Source organism: Odontomachus brunneus, unplaced genomic scaffold, assembly GCF_010583005.1.
Source record: "Odontomachus brunneus isolate Ranch 3 - 2012 unplaced genomic scaffold, Obru_v1 Obru_scaffold_015, whole genome shotgun sequence".
NCBI lineage: Eukaryota > Metazoa > Arthropoda > Insecta > Hymenoptera > Formicidae > Odontomachus > Odontomachus brunneus.
The window spans coordinates 792088-818169 of NW_022639465.1; the positions used below are offsets into that span (position 1 = coordinate 792088).

Consider the following 26082-nt stretch of genomic DNA (forward strand, 5'->3'; position numbering starts at 1 on the left):
TGACTTAAACAGAATTCGGATTACTTCAATCGGAATTTCTAGATCGTTCATATTCGACCAGATATTTGGTTAATTCAACCAAACCTTTTTTTTCGTATTGTATTCAATTTTATTTCTTATGCATTTTTGTTGCACTTGTTGACGATAAGAGTGAAAACATTAAAAAACTATAAACTGACCGTCAAAGTGGGCCAAAATGAAAAATATGATCTAAATATTTTTTGTACTTCTACATTTGTCCCAAATTAGAAAGAAATCGGAGTGTAACTTTTTGGTAGGTTTACTTGTAAGTAACTTGTGTGTGTGTGTGTGTGTATGTGTGTGTGTGTGTGTGTGTGTGTGTGTGTAACATAAAGATAGTATTTTTTTCTGTTACTTAATGCTTATATAAAAATGTCCACAATATTAAAAAAATATATACTATACATTTGTCTCATTTTTATCGTTTAGATGAGCGCGACGATCAGCTTGTCGCTCGAAGTTATCCGACATTGCAAGAGTCACGAGGATACCCTGAACGCCTTCCTGTCAGCGTCTACGTCGGTGATCAGTATATCGAAGCTGCTCTTGCATCGCCTGAATTGGAGGCATAAGCTCATCCTGGTGGAACACATCATTCACGATTGGACCTTTGTGAAGGACGATTCTTCGCGCGACATCATGCTGAAATATGCGCGCAGGGGTCGGTTCGGCGCCATGTTATTCCTTTCCCTCGGCTTCACCTCTTGCGTGTTTCTCTTTTCCTCGCTTCTGTTCGGCGACATGAAGATGCCATGGGATGACTACGAAGAACAGATTTACAACAACACGCATGAGAGAAGGCTGCTTCTGGCTGCGTACTGCGTTTTCGGCACATACACGTCCTTCACCTACGGCCTCATCGAGATCCTGCAGTCGCTGCAGATCCTTGTCAACTGCATTTCGCAGTGCGGGAACGACGGGTTCTTCTTCGATCTCACGATGCACGTGTGCGGACAATTCGAGATTCTCAGGACGGATTTCGCCGCGATGGACTGCGAGAAATTGCTTTACCGTGTCCAACTTGTCAACCTGTTAAAGAGGCATTATCGCCTCATTTATATGGCACATCATCTGAAAAAGGCATTCGATGCGGTGATCTTGGCGCAACTTTTCATGAGCGTCATGCTCCTGTGCGTCGAAGGTAAATTTTAGTTGGCGTAAATTACAGTCGGATTTATTCTTGCGCGAAAAACTTCAATCTAATGCTGATCATGTCCACTCCCAGGTAGCACAGAGAATTAAAAAAGAATTCAGTAGTATGTTACCAATTCTGAGTTCATTTTTAGGTGCAAAAAGAATTCTTTTTCGTGTTTGCACTGGCAGTCGTTACGTTTACTCGTTGATATACATCAACACAAACATATTTACCTTCCCAGATAACATAATGTCTAAAATCGGGACGTCTTAAAGATCATCTTTAAGATGTTTTCCAGACGCATAAATGTCTTTAAGACGTCTTAAAGATTATCTTTAACCCCTTGTCCACAACTTTGTTTTAATCTTTAAGTCGTAAGATATTGACCAACCACAGTTAATTATTTTTAAAATAATCGACTGCGGTTGGTCAATTTCTTACGACTTAAAAATTAAAGCAAGGTTGTGGACAAGGGGTAAGACGTCTTATGTTCTAATTTTAGATATTATGTTGTCTGGGTCACTATAAAAAATTAAAATAAATAACAACAAATAAGAAAAAAATAATAGAAATTAATAAAAATGAGAAAAAAACATTAAAAATATCTCAATTTCTTCATGTTGCAATATTCTTTTCTATTAAGAAATTATATTGTTTTTACGTAATTTTTATTATATTTACATCGCACTTTCACTTTTCACTCTAACTGAACTGAACTTTGAAGAATCCTTTTTGCGTGTGAAAATGAATTCAGAAATGGTGACATACGACTAAATTCTTTTTGAATTCTCTGTGCTATCCGGGCTGCTATTTTGTTTCTAGGATTTCAATTGCTCCTTACGCTCGCAACGAACGAGACATTCGCTGCTATGAGACATATGCTTTTCATCGTCGTACTGCTCGTGCAACTCTTCATTTACTGCTTCGCCGGACAAACGTTGGAATCTGAATCGGAGGAACTCGCCTACGCGATCTATAGGTCGCCGTGGTATTGTTTCGACGTAGACACAATGAAGAATTTACCATTAATGATCCTTCGAGCGACTAGTCCTCATCAGTTGACCGCGGGAAAATTCCTAGTGATAAATTTCGTAAGTTTCAAGGAGATTCTTAAGGCTTCCGCTTCGTACTTATCCGTACTGAGGGTAATGTTAGACACTTAAATAGTATCTTTTTTTTAAGAAAGAGAAAAACTAAAATATATATTTTAGTTCTTCTCTTGTATACTTATTCGTGCCATTCTATTATCGACATGAGCTATAACATGACTCAATAATAGTTCGACAAAAATTCTCGCAATAGTAATTTTGGTCAAATCGAAAATTTCGCAAAAGAAGGTGCGATGTAAATTTAGTACTAAGAATTACGTAAAAACAATATAATTTCTTGATAGAAGAGAATATTGCAACATAAAGAAATTGAGATATTTTTACTCATTTTTATTAATTTCTATTATTTTTTCTTATTTGTTGTTATTTTAATGTTTTATGGTGAGGTAAATACGTTTGCGTTGATGGATATCAACGAGTAAACGTAACGATTGCTAGTGCAAACACAAATCAAGTATTAGTCTGATGGAAACAGATGTGAGTGTTTCGTAAGTGAATAGAAACTTAGGTGAATCCACCACACGCGTTATACTATTATCATAATCATTGGCGAGCTTCGACAAACTCACAAAACAACATCAAATATTGAAAATCGTTAAACGTTATACAATATTCAGGATTCATGGGGGGTAAGTTAATCTTTTTTTAATTAAGTTAAATTTAAAGCTAATGGCTCAAATTAACTTAGGGGCCTATTCTAACGTTCAATGATATCGTTATCTATTGCTGCGCAGTTATTTCATGATATAAAAAATCTGCGCAATGATACATAACGATGTCGTTAAAAGTTATAAAATATACCTTTTAGTCACGCTAAAAACTAATATAAACAAAGGAAAACTTAATTAAAAGTTAAGTTAAAATTAAATTATTGAAATTAAAAGTAATTATATATACATAAAACAATGTTTTTTTATATAATTAACTTTTTAATTGTAAATTAAATTTATATAAAATAACGAAAAGATAGTTTTTTATGAGAAAATATTGACTATTTGGTGCTCAGAATCCTATAAAAAAAAAGAACATTAATGTTCAGAAAAAAAAAATCCTATTATTTTTGATTTTTCTTATTTCACATTATAATATCCTAATAAACACATTACATTTGTGTGATACTTGAGGCTTTCGTAGATATACTCGATATATGTTAACATTTCCTTAAAAAACGTAACCATCTATAATATTTTTAGATCACTGGAAAAAGACGACAGATCATAGACAATATAAAAATCTATGATATTATATTATCTATATATAATAAAATGATTCATTAAATTGTGTGTTTGTGTGTGTGAAATCATGTTTATAAAAAAAATAATCACATTTATGTCAAGTTAAGTGTAACAAAATTCGATATATTGTTAAAATTGACCACTTTGCTTAAACATGTGTAACAAAGTCTAATAAAAAGTTTCTACGCTAATATATGTCTGAATATATTTTCATCTTAAACTTTATTGAACACCACTTTCCTTATACCTCCGGGACTTAAATTACAAATAGGCCTCGGGATAATCGACGAGACATATACGTTAACAAACACATACATACAAATGTTGTTTAAGATTTTTGGATACTTAGTCATATTCACATTCAATTACTTTCGTGTCGCCGGCCTATCGTTTATCGTATGAAAGTATTACTTCTTATATGCCAAGCTGAATAGAAAATGAAAAGTACATACGGACATTTTTAATTCGATTCATTCAATATTTAATGATCATGCTACAGTTCTCTCGAACGGACGATATTCTCACCGCAATTAACGTTACGACTGACAGTTTCGTGTTCGCATGTGATATCGTATAAGAAAATTGTACTATATATTTTAATTCCCATTCAAGCGTAATGCGATGGTGGCACCGTTAAATCCTGCAGGACGGCCAATTGCTCTTCCGTGAAACTCTGCGCGTGACCATTCATGCCTGTCCAGCTGTCGTAATGTGTTCTCTTGAAATCGCTCAGTGTTTTTCTTATTGTCATCTACAAATAGAGTGCTCGCATTACAAAAGTTATATCGGTAATAAAACATTAATACACAGAGCGCATCGATAAAGATTGTCATTTGAAATATGTAACATGCTTGGAATAATAACTGAAATAACTTGAAGCGAGTTGTTTATAAATACAAGGAGCTAATTATTACTGAATCATTCTGATTGTGATTGTTTTACAGAGATTAAAATATATGTTTTAAGATTGGAAATATATCACTTTAAAGGCACATTGCTACAGATCACTGAATTCGTATTTTTATTAGTCGCAGTACTTAAAAATCCGAAGTCATTTTGGTATCTCGAAAAATATAAGACATGAAAAAAGTAAAATGCTTTTGTTTGATGACTCCCCATCGAATGAGATTTATATTATAATAAATAAGTTATTTTAGATGAAAGAGAAAGAGAGAAAGAAAGGGGGAGAGAGAGTTTTTAATGAATTGCTTATATGTACATATTAAAAATAGAATGTATAAAAAATTGCGAAAGCGGTGAAATTACCGGTATAGGCTGCGGATCGTTCATGTGAAGGCCAAGATGTTCAAAGATCGGCGGTACGTATTTCGGCACGTCGTACGGATGAGCACGAATGAAAGCGCATAGTCCGAGGACACCAGCATGACGTATACGTATCGCGTCGATTTTCGCATTTCTCGATGCATTCTCGTCGCCGTGATTGTTCTTCTTATGTAATCGAGTTTTCGCCTTTCTCTTGAACTCCTCCTGAAACCAAAACGCCGTGGCGATGGTACTGATGGTGCGTCCGCCAGAGCGTGATAGAGTTTGAAATAGTTCTCAGTTTTCGACTCACCAATAACTTTCCTTGATCCTCAATAAACGTGCAGTGCAACAGTCCACCAAGCACCTGACTGGCCTTCTCTCTAACCTCTAAACGCTCATCTTCCAACAAGTGTAGAACGATACTCTTGACGCTGTCGACCCATGATACGTTACTAAGAATTATGCCCATATTGTGAAAAACTAACACTTGAAGAAACTCCAAGCTGGTGAATCTGGCCGACCACGACGTGTGTTCGGATATCGTCTTCACCGAGGTCAGCGCTATCGGCATATCCTCCGGCAATGTAAACGCTTGCGCAAGATACGCCAAAGTGCATAAACATGATTTACTAAGCTCCTCATCCGTCTCTGAACTTTCCAATTGACATATAATCGGGAATATCTGATAAAATCCTGGCCTCGCGCCGTACTGCGAACGCAACAAGCTAACAGTGATCCACTTGCAGACGGTTTTTAGCAATCTTCTAGGCACTTCTTGCTCTTCCGTCTTCAATGTCTCCACGCACAATGAATTTTCTTTCGTTTCGTCGAACGACACACTAGCCACTTTCTCCAACAAACTATCTTCTCTTTCGTGATTACGCAATTTGTCATTGGTTGTATCCTCTACAAGTCGTTCTAATATCGGCACGACCTTATCGATCAGAGTTTGCATACGTGGAGTCGCTGTGTCATGTGAACTGTGCGAAAATCTAAGATCAATGTCGAACACAGTAGCCAGTATCGATCCCAGACGCATCCTCACGTTCTGAAACGGGTTGGTTAGTAATCTGTTCTCCAGGCGCATCAACAAACGCTGCAGTAACTCGTTCACCCGCCATAGCTGTTGACTCAAAACGGTTTGCAGTACATATAGACGACTGCACTCCACGAATGAAGACTCTGAATCTTTCAAAGGCGCCTCCTCCATCAAACACTCCAACAGCCAATGATGTCTGTTCGGATCCCGACGTTGTTGCACTGTCCCGAAACATAAACCCCAGTCCACGACGGTCTCTTCTGTCACATTCGAGAGCGCGGTTCTCACGATGGGTAATAATGACTGCCACATTTCGCATGTCATCTGAAACGGCCAGTGCTTGGCACCTCTGATAATGCCAGCTGTAATTTCTGCGACGCATCGTTGGCTGCTCTCGTGCTTATCCGTTACCAATCTTTGCAAATGCGGCAGGAAATGCTTCAGATGCACGATACCGTGATTGCGAAACAGACCTTTGAATAGAAAGCTCCTGTACGTGCTGAATTTGTCCTTGCCTTTCTTCTCCTCCAGGCTCAGATAGCTTATTAACTTCTTGATGTTCTGCGGATCGTTGAAGAAGAGATCGACTTCCCTCTCACAGTCCGTTAACTCACGCACTTCCGGATCGAGGCAGGGTTGTTGAGACGAAGGAGCGTACACTTCTAAAGTTTTCGGCCAAACGTAATAGCCGATGCATGGCATATGAACGTATCTAGGCTCGTCCCATTGCTCGGCAGTCAACGGACGAGTCTTGTAATCGTACTGAAGCCAAGAATTGTCCGCTCTTATTCCGGGTGTGATAATTTGCGACTGTTCCTCCTCGTTTACGGTCTTTTGCGACAAGCTACGCACATCAACTGTTATCTAGAAGAAACGTATGTTTTAATATACACGCATATTTTTTTATATTAAGCAAGATAAAATTTCTGTGGACATGCATTATCTCGAAAAGTTAAAATCCCAAAATCGAGAAACTAGAACAATTTCCCGAAAAATCATAACATCAAAATCCGAGTACCACGACAGTATCACGAAATATTGAGTATATAATAAGTAATTATGTAATAATAAGTGTAATCTTGTATTCAAACGTGTAGATATTAATACACTCCGCTGTACTAGACAATTTCAATACTTCGATGAAATTGTCTCGGTATTCGAATTTCGATATTATTACTTTTCAGAAAATTGTTCAAATTTCAGTACATTTTTTCGGAACAACGCATGCCCAACAAAATTTTAGAAAAAAAATGTTTATATAAATGACGTATTTGTACCTTCGGATGTTTTCGTTTTTGCTGCCTTAACATAAACACCACTATCTTGATAGCGATCTTCCTCTCCTCCAAGGAATCATGTACGAGCGCTTGTAGAAAATAACGTACTATCTTCGCGGGATAGATCTTATCCGGATGTACCAAGTCCCGGATGAAACTCATCGCCATTAATCTGTGTCGCCAGTGTAAGGATTCTTCGAGTATGCAACGTAACAATTCGTCGAGCAGACCATTGTACGCTGCCAGATTAAATTCACCGAGTTGCTTCAAGTTCCGCACACCTTCCTGTATCTCGTCTTCACTGGGTTGCGGCAGAGCCGGTCGTGGAAAGTGATCCCACAATGCGCGCGCAGCCGTCAGACACGAGTCGGGCACCTCGAGCTCGATAGTGGGTGTAACAAAACATTTACTTACAGTATTTACAATATCTTCTTTCAGTCGGATCACAGAAAGTTTCTCGGATGGCTTGGAGAGTACGATAGCTGGCCACAATGGTCGCAATATGCTCCAGTATTGTACTGTGATTATGGGATCATTTTGCGGTCCGAATAACATGTACAAAACACCCTACGATTGAACAGTTTCAGATTGTAACGTAGATAATGCATATTTATTTGCACATAGAGGACCATTATTTTTAAACATCGTTACCTTATATGCGTCATGATGCTTCTCGGTATCTTTCGCCAGAATATCGATAAGATGGGGCACTATAAATGTGAAAGAATATGGAAAACAGTTAAGGGCAGAGAAGAGGCTTGCTTGTGCTTTCAAACGCACGTCCGCGTATCTGCTTATGGCAAGCGTGAACAACTCCAACATTATCCGCTTGTGAGTCTCCGTCAAGGCAACTGATTGTGAGAGTAGTCGTGCTTCGTGCTGGATGTCACAACGCTCCAATATTATGGGACCTATTCGGCACTTATTCTCCACCAATTTATCTTCGAACATCTTTTTTGCCGCTTGGAAATTCTTCCGTCTCTCTTCGTGCGACTCGCGCAATCGTATTTTATTCAGTAACAGACTAGTCCAAATCTAGAATTTTAATTTTAACGCTTGTTAACATTTTGTATAGAAAAAATGCAGGATTTCTAACAATATTATATTAAATCGAAAAGAAAACTTCTTAACGTAAAACTTCATATAGATATTATACATATTGCAGAAACTTTGTTGTGTGCGCATAAATCAACATTGAAATCTTCACGCATGAAGTTGGATTATTTTAGTTTCCCAATAAGAAAAAACATTACAAAGAAATAAATTACACACTCTGGAAAGTTAATTTCATGTGTAAAAACTAACTCCAATGTCGGTTCGTGTACACGCACCCGTATTAATACAAAGAAACTTTTCGTATTGTCTTCCGCATTTTCAAGCATTGCCCGTTGAACCTCGCTCATGACTCCAGCGAGATAATGCCTAACGTTGTCTCCATCAGGCATCGTGATGTGACCCTTCATTCCGCACGTAGGCATCACAGGTGTCCACTTTAAAGAAGACTTCACTAATTCGAGCGGCGTTTCCTTCCACACCGGTAGAACAGATTCGCAACCTCTGATAATGCTGCATACGATATTCAGACAGACGAACAGCTCATCCCTACAGTCATTTATCCACGCACGTGTTATCATTGCAGACAATTTTGATATAAACAATATAATATGTGAAAATCACGTTGACTGACCTAGTTAATGTACTAGAATCTGCACAATAGCGTTTGAGTTTCTCGATCGGAGCTGTTAAATATCTTGAGAATATTCGTTGTATAGTAGCGATCTCTTCCGCGCCGGGAGTGTACCATTTGATATGGAACTTGTGGATATCTATACTTTGACCCCAATCCCTGACGTAGGGGTAATTGGGATCGTTGTAGTCTTTCGTGGTAGACTTATACTGGTACAGAGTGATTGTCGACAATGACGTGAGAATGCACTTTAATAAGTGGCAGGCTAACTTATTCCCATTTGTCGACTTCATTAGCAGGACGTAATCAAGGACCTTCGACAACGTGTCCATATGCGGTAACAGATTATTGCCCGGCGTGTCGACAACCGCAGTCAATATAAGCATGGCGTGCAGAAGTCGATGATCCAAGTTTTCCTCCTTCAACACGTCCTCTCCCTCGCCAACCGCGGGCAAGATCGTTTGCGCTAGAACAGGTACCAACGCGCGCAACGTGTCGCGTCCGTTAAAACGAGAGAAACTCTTGCACACGCCCGCCGCCAGCTGACCGGCCACTTTGGTCTCGAGGATTCGTTCAGTTATGAACGTGCGCAACTTGTGCAAAGCGCTTTCGAAGATCGTGTCGCTAGTCTCGATCAAGAGGGTCGTGCATACTCCGGAAAGTGCTGTCTCCGCCACCGATTCCAGCTTACTCTTCAGATCATTGTCACGACTTTCAGGCCGTACGTACTCCAAAGAACTGGAGTCTATGAACATGAACACTCTGTCCAAGAACTGCAGTACAAAATCCTCGAAGCGCGACGTCGCTTCGCAAATCATCCTCTCCTCCTCGGTCATGTCCGCGGTCGACCTCGAGGAATCCACGATGGGAATCATCGTGGCGTAAACGGAAATAAGACGGAACGTGGCTAAACACTTTGCGAAATCGTTCGGATCGATCCCGGGTAAGGACGAGAACAGAAGCGGCAGTACGTGCGTTGGTCCATCCGGATAGGTGTAATCTGCAACCGTAAGGCAAAATTGTATAAGACCGTAAATTGTATAAAACCGTAAAATTGTATAAGACAGGTATGCGCATATATACATATGTGTATCTCTCTGTGCGTATGTGTGTAAGATAGAAATCAAGGTTACATCGTAGGCTCCAAGATTCTGTCTATGCGGATTATTTACGTATTTTTTACGTAACGTATACACAGTTGTTTTTTATGTAGACAATGTAAAATACGTACGTTAATTTTGCGGTCATTTATTGATTATTAGAACGAAAGGAAAATGTTCAGATTACTTTATAGATACGTTCGATCGACTGCAAGTATCATTTTGTACATATATCTTTTTATTTCTATATATTTTGCAAGAATTTTTTCGTTTCTGTAGCCCTATTCTGTAATTCGTTATTGGAATTAACGACAGTTTCGTTATCGTTGCGTAGCTTTTGTATACCGTAGAAAAGCTGCGCAACGATAACGAAACTATCGTTAACTCCAATAACGAGTTATAGAATCTCAGCGTCATAAATCAAGATGATGTGGCGAGAACGCAAAAGTCTCAAACGACATCCATAAATTACTTATTGCCTACATACATAGTTTACATTGTCTGTATACATAAAGATATTACAATTGATGCGTAAAAACCCAACTCTGATAACAATATAAGTCTCGTACCTTTGTTTATGTTTCTAGAGCCCTGCACCATCGGTCTAGCAACGGCTACCATACAAATCATCGAAGCTGTAAGTTTATGGGGTTCTGTTAGGGAATCGAATGTAGAATACATCCGTTCTAACATATCTGGTATCACTAGATTCGGTCTCATAGTAGCGAGGTACTGTAGAGCATCGCAAGCATCGTTCACGCCAAACTTGCTGAACATAGCTGTCATGGCTACCGGCATCATACTTTTCACGAAGGCATCGATGTCGCTATCGGTTAATTTATGATTATCAGGAATTGGAGTTTCCCATGTTGGCTTGGCATATCTCTCTCTGAAATCAAAATATGTACTTATGTCGTGAACTATAAGTGACAAATAAAAACTATGATTTCAGTCATATATATTACGCATCCACATACTTGTGTAGGCGTAAGATAAAATGATATGGAAGTTTGATAAGAAGTTCTTTCAACTTTCCTATCCATCGTCCAAAGTTTGCTGGATAAAAATATGTTTCTATAGTTTTCAGAAATTTTTCCAAGTACATTTGTGCACTTGAACCATTCCCCTATAATATAATTAATACAAATATATGTGTATATATCTCTCTTTGCAATATATCTCTTTATTTACACATTCATTATAAAATAATATACAATCTTACCAAAACTGCTATTATCCACATAGATATTGGTGTTACTTCCATCTTGTGAAGTCTGCCGGTGGGTTTTTGCTTGTATGTCACTGGTAGATTTAAGCACCGTATAAATCTGGTAAACATCAAGGGAAAATGTGGCTCCCAATCGATATATCCAATATTGAAAGATGCTAATCTTGCCATTATCCACATCATATCATTCTCCCACTGCGGTGCATTATGACACACTTTCCACATAGTCATAAACTCGTCGAACCATAACTGATGTCCGATGGAATGATGCTTGGGAGGTAATTGCAACGGTAAAAAACACTCTAAAGTTTGAAGGCCTATGCACATTGTGTACCCATCAAACGGACAGAACGTTGGTCTTAATTCGTCTAATATTTCTTGTGTAGCACTCAACTGTCACAATAACATTGTTAAATATATAATTAATAATATACTGAATCTGGAAATTTTTTTTTGTTTAAGAAACATTAATCCTTACAGGGAAATAAGGCTTTATAGCACGGATTAAGCACCGTAATATATTGGTGACCCATGCTGGATCACGATATATTCCTGCTGAAACTATTGAGCGGCCCTTTAAAGGATGTGCTAATTCATATAGAGGTCTCCACGGAAGTTCTAACTCATCAGGACTAATTAATTCTTTTCTCCTGAAAGAAAAAATAAAATTGTATGAATCTAATTATTTGATGTAGCTCAGCTATTAGCTCAATTATTAGCTGAGCTACATCAAATTCTATTCCATAAGAAAATAATTTTGCAGCAGAAATCTGTTCACTTTGATCATATCTTTACCACAATCCTGCCGAATCGTATGTCAACTGTATACAAAGTGCTCATATCATTGCGTGATATCACTGGCAACACACCATGTATCAATATCATATTGTTCTGATCCAAAAATAAAATCATTTCTATGTTTACTCTTGCTCTTCTACCTTCTGCCAAAATCGAGCTCATTCTCTCATGGAATAGGTTTTCCAGTCACAGCTTATGATATTAAAATAATACAGGCTTTAACCAACAGCTTTTTGGAAGTATATTGTAGAACTTTTTAAGCAAAACATCTAACATATAAGTTTAATCAATAATCCTTATGTTCTACTTACTTTAATAGCGAGATCAATATAGAGCCAAATTTATCAATAAGCTTTGGATCTAGATCTGGTATAGTAATGAGCTCATACATTAATTTAACAAATACTATATGGTCTTCTTTGCTGAACTTCATTCCATATAAGTATGTATATCTGAAAAATATTCCATACAATTCAATATATTGAAATTATATAAATTAACATATATCACTGAAAAGAGAAATTTGATTCAAAGAGAGAGGAAAACCATAACACTACTTACTTGTATAATCTAGCAGCCCACAGAGAGCACCCTGGCCTGATTTCGCGAAGCATAATCGCACGTCCCAAATTCTCCTTGATTTCGGCGAGCCATATCTGCGATTCCGCGTCGAGCTCATCCGCGTAGGGCAATAATTTATTATACACCAATTCTTTTTGGGGACGAAAGCCCAGATTCCTACCGTGCGATTGCATCGTCGAATTGTCTTCCGTGTTGGGTTTGCACTCGTCAACCATGGTATTTCCGTGTTGATATCGCGCACCGAAAATGAACGAAAGAGTTGACTAGCTGTGTTGGGCAGCGTCAAATCTGATATAGTGCGGTATCATGTGCACGGTTGAGTCAGTGACAACTTGCTTATTCGAACTCATTTTCATCGAGTCATCTTTCACATCTCAGAAGCCATTTTTGATTTGCGCGAATTCAACTTGCGAAATAGCTGTCGTCACGATGCGCCGAGAGCTACACTCAGGCTGCGTTCCGAAATTCACTGCCAGTACTGAAATTCTATAATATACGTAACATAAACTATAGATTTTCAGTACTGGCAGTGCATTTCGGAACGCTTCATGGCTCTCATAGCCAGCGTGATATGCGACGCGCGATATCCAATGAACGTACAGTTTTTGCGGAATACTAGTATGCTTATTGGATATCGCTCATCGCTTATCGTGTGTCATGTCGCGCATCGCGCTGGCTGTGAGAGCCATCAGGCAGCCTCAGGCAGCCTCAGGATACCATTACATGAAGTGCGGAAACGCGGAAGACAAAATCTTTCTAGATCCGCTACGCGTTCCGCGTCTGTTTTGATTGCCTCATGGCTTCTGCACACAGGACGCGGTAATAACCTTCTGCTCTTACAGAAAAACAACATATTGATTGGCTGTCGCGCGGACTTTCGCCGCGCGGCAAGCATTACCGCGTCCTGTGTGGAGCTATTATATTACATGAGGCGTATTTTGAGCGGAAAAGCGGTATAGGGAATTATAAAATATTAATTTTTAACGGTATTTATTAATTAAAATGCTTGTATTCAACAGATAAGCTAAAAAGATAAACATATTAGTAAAAATTGCAGTAAATTAAGTTAATACAATCTTAAAAAATGAATACAGATGTTTATTTGTCACCAAACCGTTCCGCCTTTCCGCGCAAATTGTGCTCCATGTAAGGCTGCGTTCAGATTCCCCACCCGGGTGTATTCTATTACTGGGTGTTTACGATAATTCGAGTTGGAGTTAGTACGAGTTAGTTTCACTAGAGCCGAAAAATATGATAGGCACAAGCATCTAGTATTTTCATGATTCATGACAACTCAATGCTGTCCGATAAATCGAGTAGAGTTAGGATAACATAGTGGATAGTATATGTATAAGAATTAACAATATCAGGTAACATAGTTTCGTAAAATATATAACAATAATATTACGAATCAATGAGTTGTTACATTTTAGAAAAATTAGAAGCACTAAATTAAATTATGAAAAGATATCATGTATTTGTAAAATATTCAAAAGTAGAAAACAATTATTCTAACCTATTATTAATCTGTTATTATTGAATATTTCACAAATACATGATATCTTTTCATAATTTAATTTAGTGCTTCTAATTTTTCTAAAATGTAATAAATCATTGTTTCGTAATATTATTGTTATATATTTTACGAAACTATGTTACCTGATACTGTTAATTCATATACTATCCGCTATACTACCCTAACTCTACTCTACTCGATTTATCGGACAGCATTGAGTTGTCATAAATCATGAAAATATTAGATGTTGTATCTATCATATTTCTCGGCTCTGGTGAAACTAACTCGTACTTACTCCAACTCGAATTATCGTAAACAGCCACTAAAAGTGCTATAGTATATGTAACATATACTATAATGTTTCTAGTAATAAAGTGCACCCGGATGAGGAATCTGAACGCACCCTAATATAAGAAGAAATAAAGTCGCGGAACAAGTGCGGAAAAATTCATTCAAGTTGTTACAAGTTATCACAAATTGTTCAACCTAACTGCCGTTACATTAAGACGTGTCAAATACGTTCGGACCTGATATTTATTTGAAATTCATACCTTGGGGTGCGTTCAGATTCCTCATCCGAGTGCACTCTATTACTAGAAACACTATAATATATGTGACATATACTATAGCACTTCTAGTAATAGAATACACCCGGGTGGGGAATCTGAACGCAGCCTTGGATGAAAAGACAATAGAGAAAAGTTTTGGGCCTTCTGCTTTTCCGCTTTTTCAACGTACAGGAAAAAATGATTCAATTCGCGGAACGCGGAAATCTAGTAAGATTTTGTCTTCCGCATTTCCGCGTTTCCGCGCTTCATGTAATGGCACCCTGAAGGATTGAAAATCCGTACAATGAAAACTGCGGAACGTTCGTGATTGGTTCCGCTCTCGTTCCGCGCTCCGCTATTCCGCTGCATGGGTTCGCACTCTCAATCTCCAATTCGTAGTCTGATTCCGGCTTTACGCACATAAACATTATTTGTGGCATTTTGAGTGTTTAAAAATAATTAATAAGAGACAAAGAGAAGAGAAAAAAACAAAGTGCGGCACTTTTAATTACTTTATTAGCAAGGCTGCGTTCGGAAACGTCATCCAAGTGTACCCGTTGCGTTGGAGTGAGCGAAATACAAGAGTGAGATAAAAAGAGAGGGAAAGTATTCGAGTGACGTTTTCGAACGCAACCCAACAGAAGTTGCTTGGGATATTTTTTTTCACAATTTATTTATTGGTTTGTTCTTTCGTTCTGCACTGCTGCACTGGTGCGCTAAGTTAGAGTGAAATAAATATATATTTATATTTTTTACTCTAACTTATTGCACCAGTGCAGCAGTGCAGGCAAAAGAACAGACCTAATAACTTTTAATGTTAAAAATATTTTTGTTAGTAGTTTTCTACTATTAATATTATCACTACCACTTTTTCGATGTAAATCGGTCTTTACTAGACGCACAAATTCCAATTAAAATGTTTTTCCTCTTCGTCAAGACCAGATAGACAAACTTATATACAACTTTTACAACATTAACATACAAAATTAACATACAACATTAACATACAAAATCTTCAAGACCTAGAGGCTGCAATCTTCTCCAATAACTTTACCTTTATCAATCCCCTTCTATCTTTCCTAAAAAAAACAAATCAAAACCTATAAATTCCTTCCTAATAGTCTTTCTTCATGTGTGGTAAAAGAGCCACTGAGTATAGGCCTGGAATCAGAGAGAGAGAGAGAGAGAGAGAGAGAGAGAGAGAGAGAGATTTAAATGTTTTAAAATAATAATAAAAAAAAAACTAATAAGTAAGAAATAATAAATATATAAAACAGCAGTATATAAATTATATATTGCACGTAACCTAAAAAATGTAGCTTGTGTTCCGATTTTTTTTTAAATGGTCGAAGCACAATTTGAGAACCTCTGCACTGCTCGGCGCTTGACTTCAGTCTATTAGCGTCTGTTCCATGATAAGAATATAAATCGGATTTCAAGCGTGACATTTGAAGTGTCAGTTGTACGTCACATTTCGAGATTATTGCTGAATCGTGGGATCTTGCTGCCAACGTGGCCGGCTGCGCAAAATAGCATATGTGACTGAAAAATAAAAGTAATTACATAAATGGATATCGATGTGTACGCGGTACGACGGTGATTTCTGCAGTAAAATAAAACCGCTTGAAGTGGCACGTAAGTGGCAAGTTGAAGTTCTGGCAAAGATCAAATTTATGAGGGTTATCATTCTGTTATTCTGTTATAGAAAGTGTTCATTGAAAACTCAAGCATGCTCCTTAACATGTAGTCGCTTGTGACGATAACCTGAAATAGGTTAAGATCGGATAGATTTTTTTTTTTTAATACTATACTCAATCACAATTTATGCGAGCTGTCACAAAAATAGTGCTAACGAAGGAGAAATTCGCGACAATGAGGGCTAGAAGGAATCTTGCCATCTTTATAGTGATCATGTTTCTTGTCTGCTGTGTGTTGATCTATCAAATGATGGATCTGACACTTTTTCCACCTGGGCAGAGTTCTAAGCTTTCCATAAATGATGTAAGTTTATGTAGAAAAATATTGTTTTATATATATATGTATTATATATACATATCTAAGAGATCAGGAATGATTGTGATCAGCAGAGAATAAAGTTACTTTGCAACCATTATAAAATTTATAAATCTGATTGGTGTATTCTTCAAAATTCAGTCAAGATTATATGTGGATTAAAAGCATAATTAAATTCAAAATTAAAAGCATAATCATCAATTTTACATTTAGCAAAGTAGCATTATCTGCACAGTCATTGATATACTGTACAATATAAAAACTATGTTTTTCTTTTAGAATCAGTGGCTTCATTTTGAGGATAGACTTGCAAAATTAGAAAAGGACTTTGACAAACATCATAAAGTCATGAATGCTCTGCAGGAGGCAGCAAAAGTCAAACACAATTTAGTACCAAATATGCAATCAGTCAGCCACATAAATCATTCTGACACAATGATTTCACGTTCAGGAAAAAGCCTCACGTGTAATTTCAATATACGAAAAGTTCCAGAGGTTGACATACAAATGCTGGAAATGTATAAGCAATTAGAATTTGATAATCCAGATGGTGGAGTCTGGAAGCAAGGCTGGAACATTATGTATGACGAGAAGCAATGGCATCCTAACAGAAAATTGAAGGTCTTTGTTGTACCTCATTCACACAACGATCCTGGATGGTTAAATACATTTGAGAAATATTATACTTTTCAAACAAGGAGCATATTAAATAACATGGTAACCAAACTAGGTGAGGACAGAAGGCGCAAGTTCATTTGGGCAGAGATATCGTTCTTGAAACTTTGGTGGGAGGACCAGTCCAAAGCAATACAGGATGAAGTACGTCGTTTGATACACGATGGACAATTGGAGATTGTGTCTGGAGGATGGGTAATGCCAGATGAATCCGTGTCCCATTGGATAGCTCAGCTTACACAATTGACTGAAGGTCACCAGTGGCTAAAATATAATTTGGATTACACACCAAATTCAGGATGGGCTATTGATCCTTTCGGCCTATCTCCTACCATGCCATACCTTTTAAAGGGATCAGGCTTGGAGAACCTCTTAATACAGAGAGTTCATTACTCAGTGAAGAAGAAACTAGCTAGGGATAAAAATCTAGAATTTCGTTGGCGACAATTGTGGGACAATGACGGCTCCACAGAACTGTTTACTCACTGTATGCCGTTTTACAGCTATGATGTTCCGCACACGTGCGGGCCGGATCCGAAAGTGTGCTGCCAATTTGACTTCTACAGAATGCAGAACTTTGGTCTTAGCTGTCCATGGAAGGTTCCACCGAAAACTATAACCAAGGCGAATGTGGCTGAACGGGCTTTACTCTTGCTAGATCAGTACCGTAAAAAAGCACAGCTTTATAAAACTGATGTGGTGCTAGCGCCTTTGGGCGACGACTTCAGATACACACATCTCACTGAGTGGGAAGCCCAATACGACAATTATCAGAGACTCTTCAACTATATGAATGAAAATCAGCACTTGAACGTCCAAATACAATTTGGCACTCTGAGCGATTATTTCGACGCGGTCAGGGAAAAACGCAGTTTAAGCGAATTTCCAACTCTGTCCGGCGACTTCTTCACATATTCTGACAGAGATGATCATTATTGGAGCGGCTATTATACTTCCAGGTATGTAATAATGTAACCTTTTTCCAAAAATGTTCATTGAATAAAGAATATAATTTTTCGATCCATTCTAGGCCTTTTCACAAACGACTGGATCGCGTATTGCTGGGTTCTTTAAGAGGCTCAGAAGCATTGGCTGCTATAGCTTGGGCTAAAGGCAACGACCAGCTAGTGGAGGGGAACCTCGCGTCTCGTCTAAGTAAGGCCAGAATGTGGCATTCTCTGTTTCAGCATCATGACGGAATCACTGGAACTGCTAGAGACAATGTTGTTATCGATTATGCCCAGAAAACGATAACCGCATTGAATAACTCGGCTCACGTGCTTCAACAATCCATAGCGCATTTATTGAAAACTCCACAAATTGCACCCATAGATTTGGAAGCTACATATTTCTCATTAGATGAAACCAGGTGTGAGAATAAATTTCACACAATCAACGTTCTATACGTATGGTGATGTAATGCATAATTATTTTTTGTAGGTTACATCACACCAGTGCGGGTGAAAAGCATGTCCTTAGTCTTGGAGCCGACAGTCCTTCAAGGAAAATCATTTTCTACAATTCTCTCCCGAGGCAGAGGACGAAAGTACAAACTTTGATTGTGTCGACGCCGTTTGTCAAAGTTACGGATCGAAGAGGACAGATTGTCAGATGTCAAATATCGCCCGTTTGGATCGGCCCAGCTGCATTGTCGGCGGCTAGATATGAACTGTCCTTTTTAGTCACTGTACCAGGATTTGGTATTACTACATACGTGGTTCACGCTTTGCACAAAGCGTCGTATACTAGGTAAACGATAATTTTTTTTGTACAATATTTGAATGATTTTCATATACTATATCGCACAAGATTCAAGATAAGATTCCAAGATATTCACATACGTCTTTCTTCTAAAAACAGAGAAGTGTTTCCAGCCAACGTTACTATCTTCAACACCGACATCAACAGTTTTCTGTCGGTACCCGGTTTTAGTCATTTGACGGTTTTACCGCATACGCAGGAATTCTCAATCACTCAACTGCCGGAATTATCAGCCTCTTTCGGCAAGTCCGGTCTGTTGAAAGCGTTGAGAGTCGGCAATTCCACGTTTCCTGTACACTTAGACTTCGTGAAGTACGGCACCAGGGGTTCCGGCAAGGACAAAAGCGGCGCGTATCTATTCCTGCCCGATAAACCGGAACCAGATCTGGTATTTGTGGACAGCAGGACAATCGTTCATTTAGTGACTGGTCCTGTTCTGTCAAAAGTGTTTATAGAACTGTCGCATGTGCGGCATACCTGTACGCTGTTCAATTCGCCGGGCAGCGATGGACTTGGATTACATATACTCAATGAAGTCGACATAACCGAAACACAAAACTATGAACTCGCGATGCGCCTGAATACCGACATCGCATCCGGTGATCAATTTTTCACCGATTTGAACGGACTCAACGTAAGTATCTTGAAATGACAAACCTAGAACTTACACTTTTTATCAATTTATTTGGCCAGCATTGTTATATTTTCTATTAAAATAGAGTTGCGATAATGCGCACCTTGCTCGATTGATTTCAGATGATCAGAAGACAGAGATTTCCTAAGCTCCCCACGCAAGGCAATTACTATCCCATGGCAGCGAGCGCATACATAGAAGATAAGAGAGTCAGATTAACAGTTGCTACAGCGCAGCCGTTAGGAGTAGCCTCTATGGCGTCTGGTCAACTCGAGGTAAATCAGTAAACTTTATCTTGTTAGGAATTTGACACATAAACGTAAAAACATTAATACATAACAAAAATTGACAAAATGATTTCTGGCGGATGATAAGTTTCTTCAGGAAAATTTACTGAGACATAGATTGAATGTAATATATAATATTTTAAAAAAATTCTTATGAATAGATTGTACAATACATAATAGATTCTAAGCAGAGCTTTACAAATAGATTATGCAAGACAGAAGATTGCTTCAAGATGACAATCGAGGGTTGGGACAAGGTGTAATGGACAACCTGTTAACAAACCATATGTTCACGTTAATTTTGGAGAAGAAAGAGACGAACTGTCCCTCCACAGTACCACCAGCAAATCATCCCGCGGGACTGTTGTCCTTGAGTGGTCATCTGGCATTGGAAGAGTTACTGCATCCAGTGGTAGCGTTGCATCCTCACAACTCTCTGCCATTCGATCTGCATGCGCATTTCTCGCCGCTTCGATACGATCTTCCAGTAGACTTAAGCATCATTAGTCTTCGAGTATTTCCGATACCCGAGGGCGCCGGCAAAGGTATCGGTATGGTGTTGCATCAACCTGCCTTAGATATGTGTTTCAACAATCCTCTCCTACGACACTTCAACGTCTCGGAATCGGGCGAGATCGACTTAACGAAATTTCTCAATGACATGGAAGACTGGACGATAAGCAAAGCGCCCCTAACGTTCCACAATGTTGGACCATCTCTGAAGTCGCCCGTTATAAACTTGTGTCCACATCAAATACTACCAATTTTGTTTCACAAGACGCAGTCTTAATCAGGAAGAAAGTATTTAGCATAAGTAAGTATTGCTTTCTATTTATCCGCGTAAATTTTGTTTACTCAAGATCATGTAATCCAACTTCGCCGAAGCAGGTGGGCTCGTATGGTCTAATTTGTATCTGTAACAACATTAGATATGATTCAATAATGGATTGGATTGGATAATTATTCGTTTTAACGGACATAGCTCCGATTATTTTGATATATACACTCAAAGATAAAGATATGATGATGGCAACTATATAAGGGACAACTACACGAGTTATATATAATATATATAATATATATATATATATATATATATATATATATATATATATATATATATATAACTCGTGTTATATATACATATATATTATATATGTAATATTATATAATATATATTATACATATAATTTATTACATTATATATAATTCTACATGTAGGACTTGTGTAGTTGTATAATTGTAATGTATATATATAGTTTAATAAACTATATACATTAATTCTACATACAAAATTTATAATTGTTCTATATATATAGTTGCTGTTACTATATTTTCCTTTGAATGTATCATGTATGTTATAGAAAACATCTTTTTCAGTAATCTTTTTAGTAACAAAAAGTTAATTTAGTAAATTTATAACATCGTGCGATATGCATCGATGTCTCAATTTAGAATAAAAAGACATCAAATTTTACTTAGGGGTCTTTGTTGATCTTTTCAGCATCTATTATTTTAGCATAAAATAAACTTATCAGTTTAGTACTACAAAAGATTTAAACTGAATATATCCATAAATATAAATTTTTTGTTTCCAAATATTTCTCCGAGAAAATATATTTATATCATGTTTAGATTTACTAATGTTGTTATTCCATTGTTAATGATTTTTTAGTAAATAAAAACTGACGGCTAAAATTTACTAGAAATTTGTTAGGAAGACGTCTTCGATGTATATCGACATAAATCAAAGTTAAGATTATCAGGCTGTATTCGTTAAAACGAATAATTATTTTAATAATTGGATTGTGTTATCTTAATTGAAAATTTCACTCACATAGTCTTACATGCTATAATGTATATAAATTATGTAACTTAAATTGCAATTATACATTTAGTTATGCATTTCACTATGTTGTAACTTAAACACAGTCAAACTGAATCGAAAGACCCACTTTTCTTAAAATTACACATGTGATGTGTATTTAAGATATGTGTGTATGTATGTATGTGCGTGCGCGCGTGTGTATGTTGCGAGAAGATTTCAATATATTGTAATTTAATCGACTAATTATTTTTGTCGTTAACTTCTCTTAATAGTTCTTATAGCGAAACGCAATATAGAAGTAAATAATAGCATAATTTTAGTCTACCTCGTGCATTAATAATTATTACCTAAAGCAACAAAAATTTTAAGAACAAAATTATCATTTGTTTGTAATAACTTTTTTATTTTATTGACTAATTTTATTTTTATTGTGATTTATATTTGATATTTCATTTATGTCAATTATATAGATACTCAATGATTCCTGTGATTTAGTAAATCTTTTAATTGGTAGGTCTACAATAAAGAATGTAATCCTAATATTTTATGTATGTGCATTTAGTTTTGAAAAAGTATTTTCTTGACATTAAATAGGCTGCATTATGACTCAAGATACTATTAAAAATTTAAAGTGACTGAATATATTGTGAATAAGTAAAACGAAAACGGCACGTATTCTCACCATATATTTAACAACTCTAACTTTTTGAGCCTTCTGTTTGTCATACAAAAAGAACCACTTCAATATAAATACAAAATATTATATTCAGAGTAGGTAACTTGAGTGAGAATACGGACCAATGTAATAGAATTTCTTTATCAGAATAAATAATTTAATACTAGTCAATTATAGATCGTGAAAATAGATATGATTTACAATTTTATATGCTTCTGTACTACATTGTACATAAACTATTAGGAACATTAAACAATTTTAAAACAAATGTATACATGTAAATGACTACAAGATATCATTTATGTACAATGTAGCACAAAGACTTTTAACAATTAATAATGATCAAAGATATTACTAATGATGTGAATGCTGATATTTGCATTAGTACTTGTAGAGTTCTCCTTACCCAAGGGCAAAGAAAAATTGTATTGCCGTTGGATTGTGCGCGAAAACAGTCAAGACAACTTTTTGCATTTGGTTCTGACTTGCCATAGATTCCAAGGCCGACATCATAAAACGGCCAAGTCCTTTGCGCCTGATCAATGGCTCTAATTGTAACTCGTAACTACACATGTAAATACTTAATTTTTTTCTAGACACACTCAGAGTTTTATTTTTGATTACCTTACATGTGTTATACATACCAATATAACACCACATCACCATGGTCAATGTCAAATCGAAAATGTGAAAATCCTAGAAATGTATTGTTACACGATGCTACCAGGTACCAAGCTGTTTCCTCTGTCAGTTCTGCTTGTTTCTCAGCCGCATCCCAGCCCCAACTAGATCGCTTATACATATCTTTCACATTTCTCTCCATAATATCAAAAATCCAAGAGAGACATTCTGACTGTGCATTCTTAGCCCTGGTGCAAGAGATTTTTATCACATCGTCATTCTTTGTAACGTACTCATGAAACTCGGGCAGAGTATCCAAAGGATTGCTCAATGTGTTCGCTTTGTTGATCAGCAGCTGCTGTGCTGCAGTCTTTTCTGCCAAAATCTGACGTCTCGTTTTTCTGGCTTTTCTCTATACAAAAATGGAACGTAGAAGATAATTGAAACCTGAATTCTCTTTCTTGTTCTGGTGGAAATATTTAGAATGTGATTAGAGACAAACCTTCATGATTGATTCGAATTCTAAGTTTCCCGCCTAATTTGGTTTAAACGTTGCTCGATTATGTGCATGCAATATTTTGTGTAACTATTTTCCCTAGTATTTTATCACACAACTGTAACGATAGAAAAACAATAAATGAATAGATTTATAATGAAACAAAAGATATAATCACAATTTAGTTAGCATATTTTTATCTGTTCACCGAACCGCCTAACCAATTACTCTCACTTTACGTTTCAGTTCATACCTTCATATATTTAAAGCTTAAAATTCAAAACACTTGCGATAGTATAACAACTGTTTAGAAAGTAAACTGTCCTCACGTTGCTTTTCACGTCGTATTCAGAAACTCGTATTTTACTGTTTTCAATTTCACTTGCACGACCATAAACAAAAGGATTTACTATTTTCTTAATGAACTTCAGAACGCATTGGGTGCATTCAGTACTACAACCGCTCACTGAGCGCTCAGTGAGCTCTTACATTTGATTGGTATATATTTTGAGATCTAAAAGAATATGCCAATGGGATGTAAGAGCTCAGTGAGCGATTATAAGGCCTGTTCTTTGTAGTTGCACTGCTGAACTGGTGCAATATATTGAAGTGAAACAAATATACGTTTTCTCACTCTAACTTATTGCACTAGTTCAGTAGTGCAGCTACAAAGAACAGGCCTAACGTGAATGAGTGCATTTTGTCCAGTGATAGATAGTAGAAGTTTGTTCTTTTTAGTTGAATTGTATAAACTGGTGCACACTAGCGCAACTAGGTCTGTTCTTTTTAGCTGTTTGTAAAGTGTTTGGAAAATAATGGGGACTATTTTGAAAATTAACATGTTTTTATAAACAAATATCAAAATCATGCTAAAAGGACACCGAACCTATATGTACACCTAAAGGTCGTTCTACATTAGTTGCAAGTCGATTGCAACTCTTGTTGCGATAGCCAATCAGAAGCGTCAATAGCACAATTGATGCTTAAAGATCGTTCTACATTAGTTGCATGCCAATTGTAAACAGACGCAATTCTTATTGCGACAACCAATCAGAAGCATTAATGGTGCTATTGACGTTTCTGATTGGCTGTCACAACAAGAGTTGCAATCGACTTGCAACTAATGTAGAACGACCTTAATAGAACCAGTCTAAACTCTCAAACAAAAAACGTGAGAAAACTTAAGATGAGAGTCCAATGATCCGTATCCGTAAATCCATAAACAAAATCGAGTCGTGATTGGTCATGATATATACCAAACAAGTCCTCTAACAGATGTTTCGCATAAACTCTATATTTTCCCTATATTTTCCTTAAAGTTGGTAATGTTGGGGTATTGACTAAATAAATCAATAATGAGCACTGATACAGTCCGTAAAGTAGATTTGTATATACGTCATTGGTCGAAATCTAATCTTCAATCCGCAATCCTCAATTTCCAATCCGTAGTGTGACACGGAGTGTTTACGTTAAATCGAGTACGAGTTAGTTTCACTAGGGTCGAAAAATGTAATAGGCACAACCATCTTCATGGTTCAAGACAACTCAGTACTGTTTTCCGATGCTCGAGTAGAGTTAGTTAGAGTTAGCTAGAATAGCGGATAACGTGAGCATCAAATAGTTGATTTTCAAAAAATGTTAGTTATTAATAAGTTTAATCCCATAGTATGTTTATACCGAACGTTTAATACGCGTACCAATTAGTAATTTTATGTTGAATTATTTTGATTTCGGCGATGCAATATATTCAATTAATACGATACGTGTTTCTAATCTATATTGCACTACTTCAATATGACGTTGTTTATATACAACGCCGAAATCAAAATAATTCAACATAAAATTACTAATTGGTACGCGTATTAAACGTTCGGTATAAACATACTATATGGGATTAAACTTATTAATAACTAACATTTTTTGAAAATCAACTGCCTAATTCTTACGTTATCCGCTATGCTACTCTAGCTAACTTTAATAGCTCCTGCACTACTCGAGTAGAGTTAGTTATGGCTCCTGCACACAGGACGCGGTAATGCTTGCCGCGCGGCAGAAGTTCGCGCGACAGCCAATATCAATCAATATGCTGCTTTCCGTAATAACCTTTTAGCTCTTACGGAAAAACAACATATTGATTGGCTGTCGCGCGAACTTCTGCCGCGCGGCAATCATTACCGCGTCCTGTGTGCAGGAGCCATAACTAACTCTACTCGAGCATCGAAAAGCAATACTCAGTTATCCTGAACCATGAAGATACTAGATGGTTGTGCTTATTACATTTATCGACACTAGTGGAACTAACTCGTACTCGATTTATCGTAAACACCCACGGACTTTACGGCCATCATAAACTATGAAAATTTCCACATAGGCTGGTATTCATAGGCCGGTTATCATAGTCGAATCTCATTCGACATGTCAATCACAATCAAAACTTTAAAAAAAATGTCACATTTTGAAATATGGTGTGCCAAGTCTTGGCACACCATATTCAAAAATATGACATTTTTTTTGCAGTTCTGATACTCTCTTGAAAAGTTCTAGAGCTCT

At 37.0% G+C, this 26082-nt stretch overlaps 4 protein-coding genes across 7 annotated transcripts in view; 2 read left to right on the forward strand and 2 right to left on the reverse strand.

Annotated features, from left to right (window-relative positions):
* LOC116841335 (odorant receptor 22c-like) overlaps nucleotides 1–3090 on the forward strand; it is a 4923-nt gene extending 1833 nt beyond the window's left edge. Inside the window, exons 2-3 of the mRNA XM_032809133.1 lie at nucleotides 451–1162; nucleotides 1979–3090. Coding sequence (XP_032665024.1) covers nucleotides 451–1162; nucleotides 1979–2319 — 1053 coding nt within the window. The 3' untranslated portion in view covers nucleotides 2320–3090. The remainder of the gene's footprint in view (nucleotides 1–450; nucleotides 1163–1978) is intronic.
* Nucleotides 3091–3485: 395 nt separating this feature from the next.
* LOC116841334 (proteasome activator complex subunit 4B-like) lies at nucleotides 3486–12692 on the reverse strand. 2 transcript variants are annotated; one of them, XM_032809131.1, is made up of 13 exons: nucleotides 12457–12692; nucleotides 12207–12347; nucleotides 11576–11747; nucleotides 11092–11490; nucleotides 10847–10995; nucleotides 10439–10758; nucleotides 8770–9769; nucleotides 8414–8684; nucleotides 7734–8117; nucleotides 7083–7649; nucleotides 5077–6669; nucleotides 4767–4988; nucleotides 3486–4251 (listed from the first exon to the last, which is right to left on the reverse strand). In XM_032809131.1, the coding sequence occupies exons 1-13, from the start codon at nucleotides 12690–12692 to the stop codon at nucleotides 4108–4110; spliced, it is 5598 nt and encodes a 1865-aa protein (XP_032665022.1). In that variant the 3' UTR covers nucleotides 3486–4107. The 2 variants fall into 2 exon arrangements, with proteins under 2 accessions (XP_032665022.1, XP_032665023.1); XM_032809132.1 differs by lacking the exon at nucleotides 12457–12692 and adding an exon at nucleotides 11893–12087 and having other exon boundaries at nucleotides 12207–12351.
* A 3162-nt stretch (nucleotides 12693–15854) lies between these two features.
* On the forward strand, nucleotides 15855–23016 carry LOC116841363 (alpha-mannosidase 2). Of its 2 annotated transcripts, none has more exons than XM_032809183.1 (8): nucleotides 15855–16176; nucleotides 16247–16542; nucleotides 16834–18188; nucleotides 18260–18598; nucleotides 18670–18978; nucleotides 19090–19624; nucleotides 19747–19899; nucleotides 20117–23016. In XM_032809183.1, exons 2-8 carry the CDS (start codon nucleotides 16366–16368, stop codon nucleotides 20699–20701), a joined length of 3453 nt encoding a protein of 1150 aa, XP_032665074.1. In that variant the 5' UTR covers nucleotides 15855–16176; nucleotides 16247–16365; the 3' UTR covers nucleotides 20702–23016. The 2 variants fall into 2 exon arrangements, with proteins under 2 accessions (XP_032665074.1, XP_032665075.1); XM_032809184.1 differs by having other exon boundaries at nucleotides 16251–16542.
* Nucleotides 19996–23987, reverse strand: LOC116841364 (N-alpha-acetyltransferase 40). Of its 2 annotated transcripts, none has more exons than XM_032809186.1 (5): nucleotides 23786–23987; nucleotides 23539–23650; nucleotides 23060–23448; nucleotides 22771–22980; nucleotides 19996–20825 (listed from the first exon to the last, which is right to left on the reverse strand). In XM_032809186.1, the coding sequence occupies exons 2-4, from the start codon at nucleotides 23542–23544 to the stop codon at nucleotides 22818–22820; spliced, it is 558 nt and encodes a 185-aa protein (XP_032665077.1). In that variant the 5' UTR covers nucleotides 23545–23650; nucleotides 23786–23987; the 3' UTR covers nucleotides 19996–20825; nucleotides 22771–22817. The 2 variants fall into 2 exon arrangements, with proteins under 2 accessions (XP_032665077.1, XP_032665076.1); XM_032809185.1 differs by having other exon boundaries at nucleotides 22822–22980; nucleotides 23786–23986.
* Between the last annotated feature and the right edge of the window lie 2095 nt (nucleotides 23988–26082).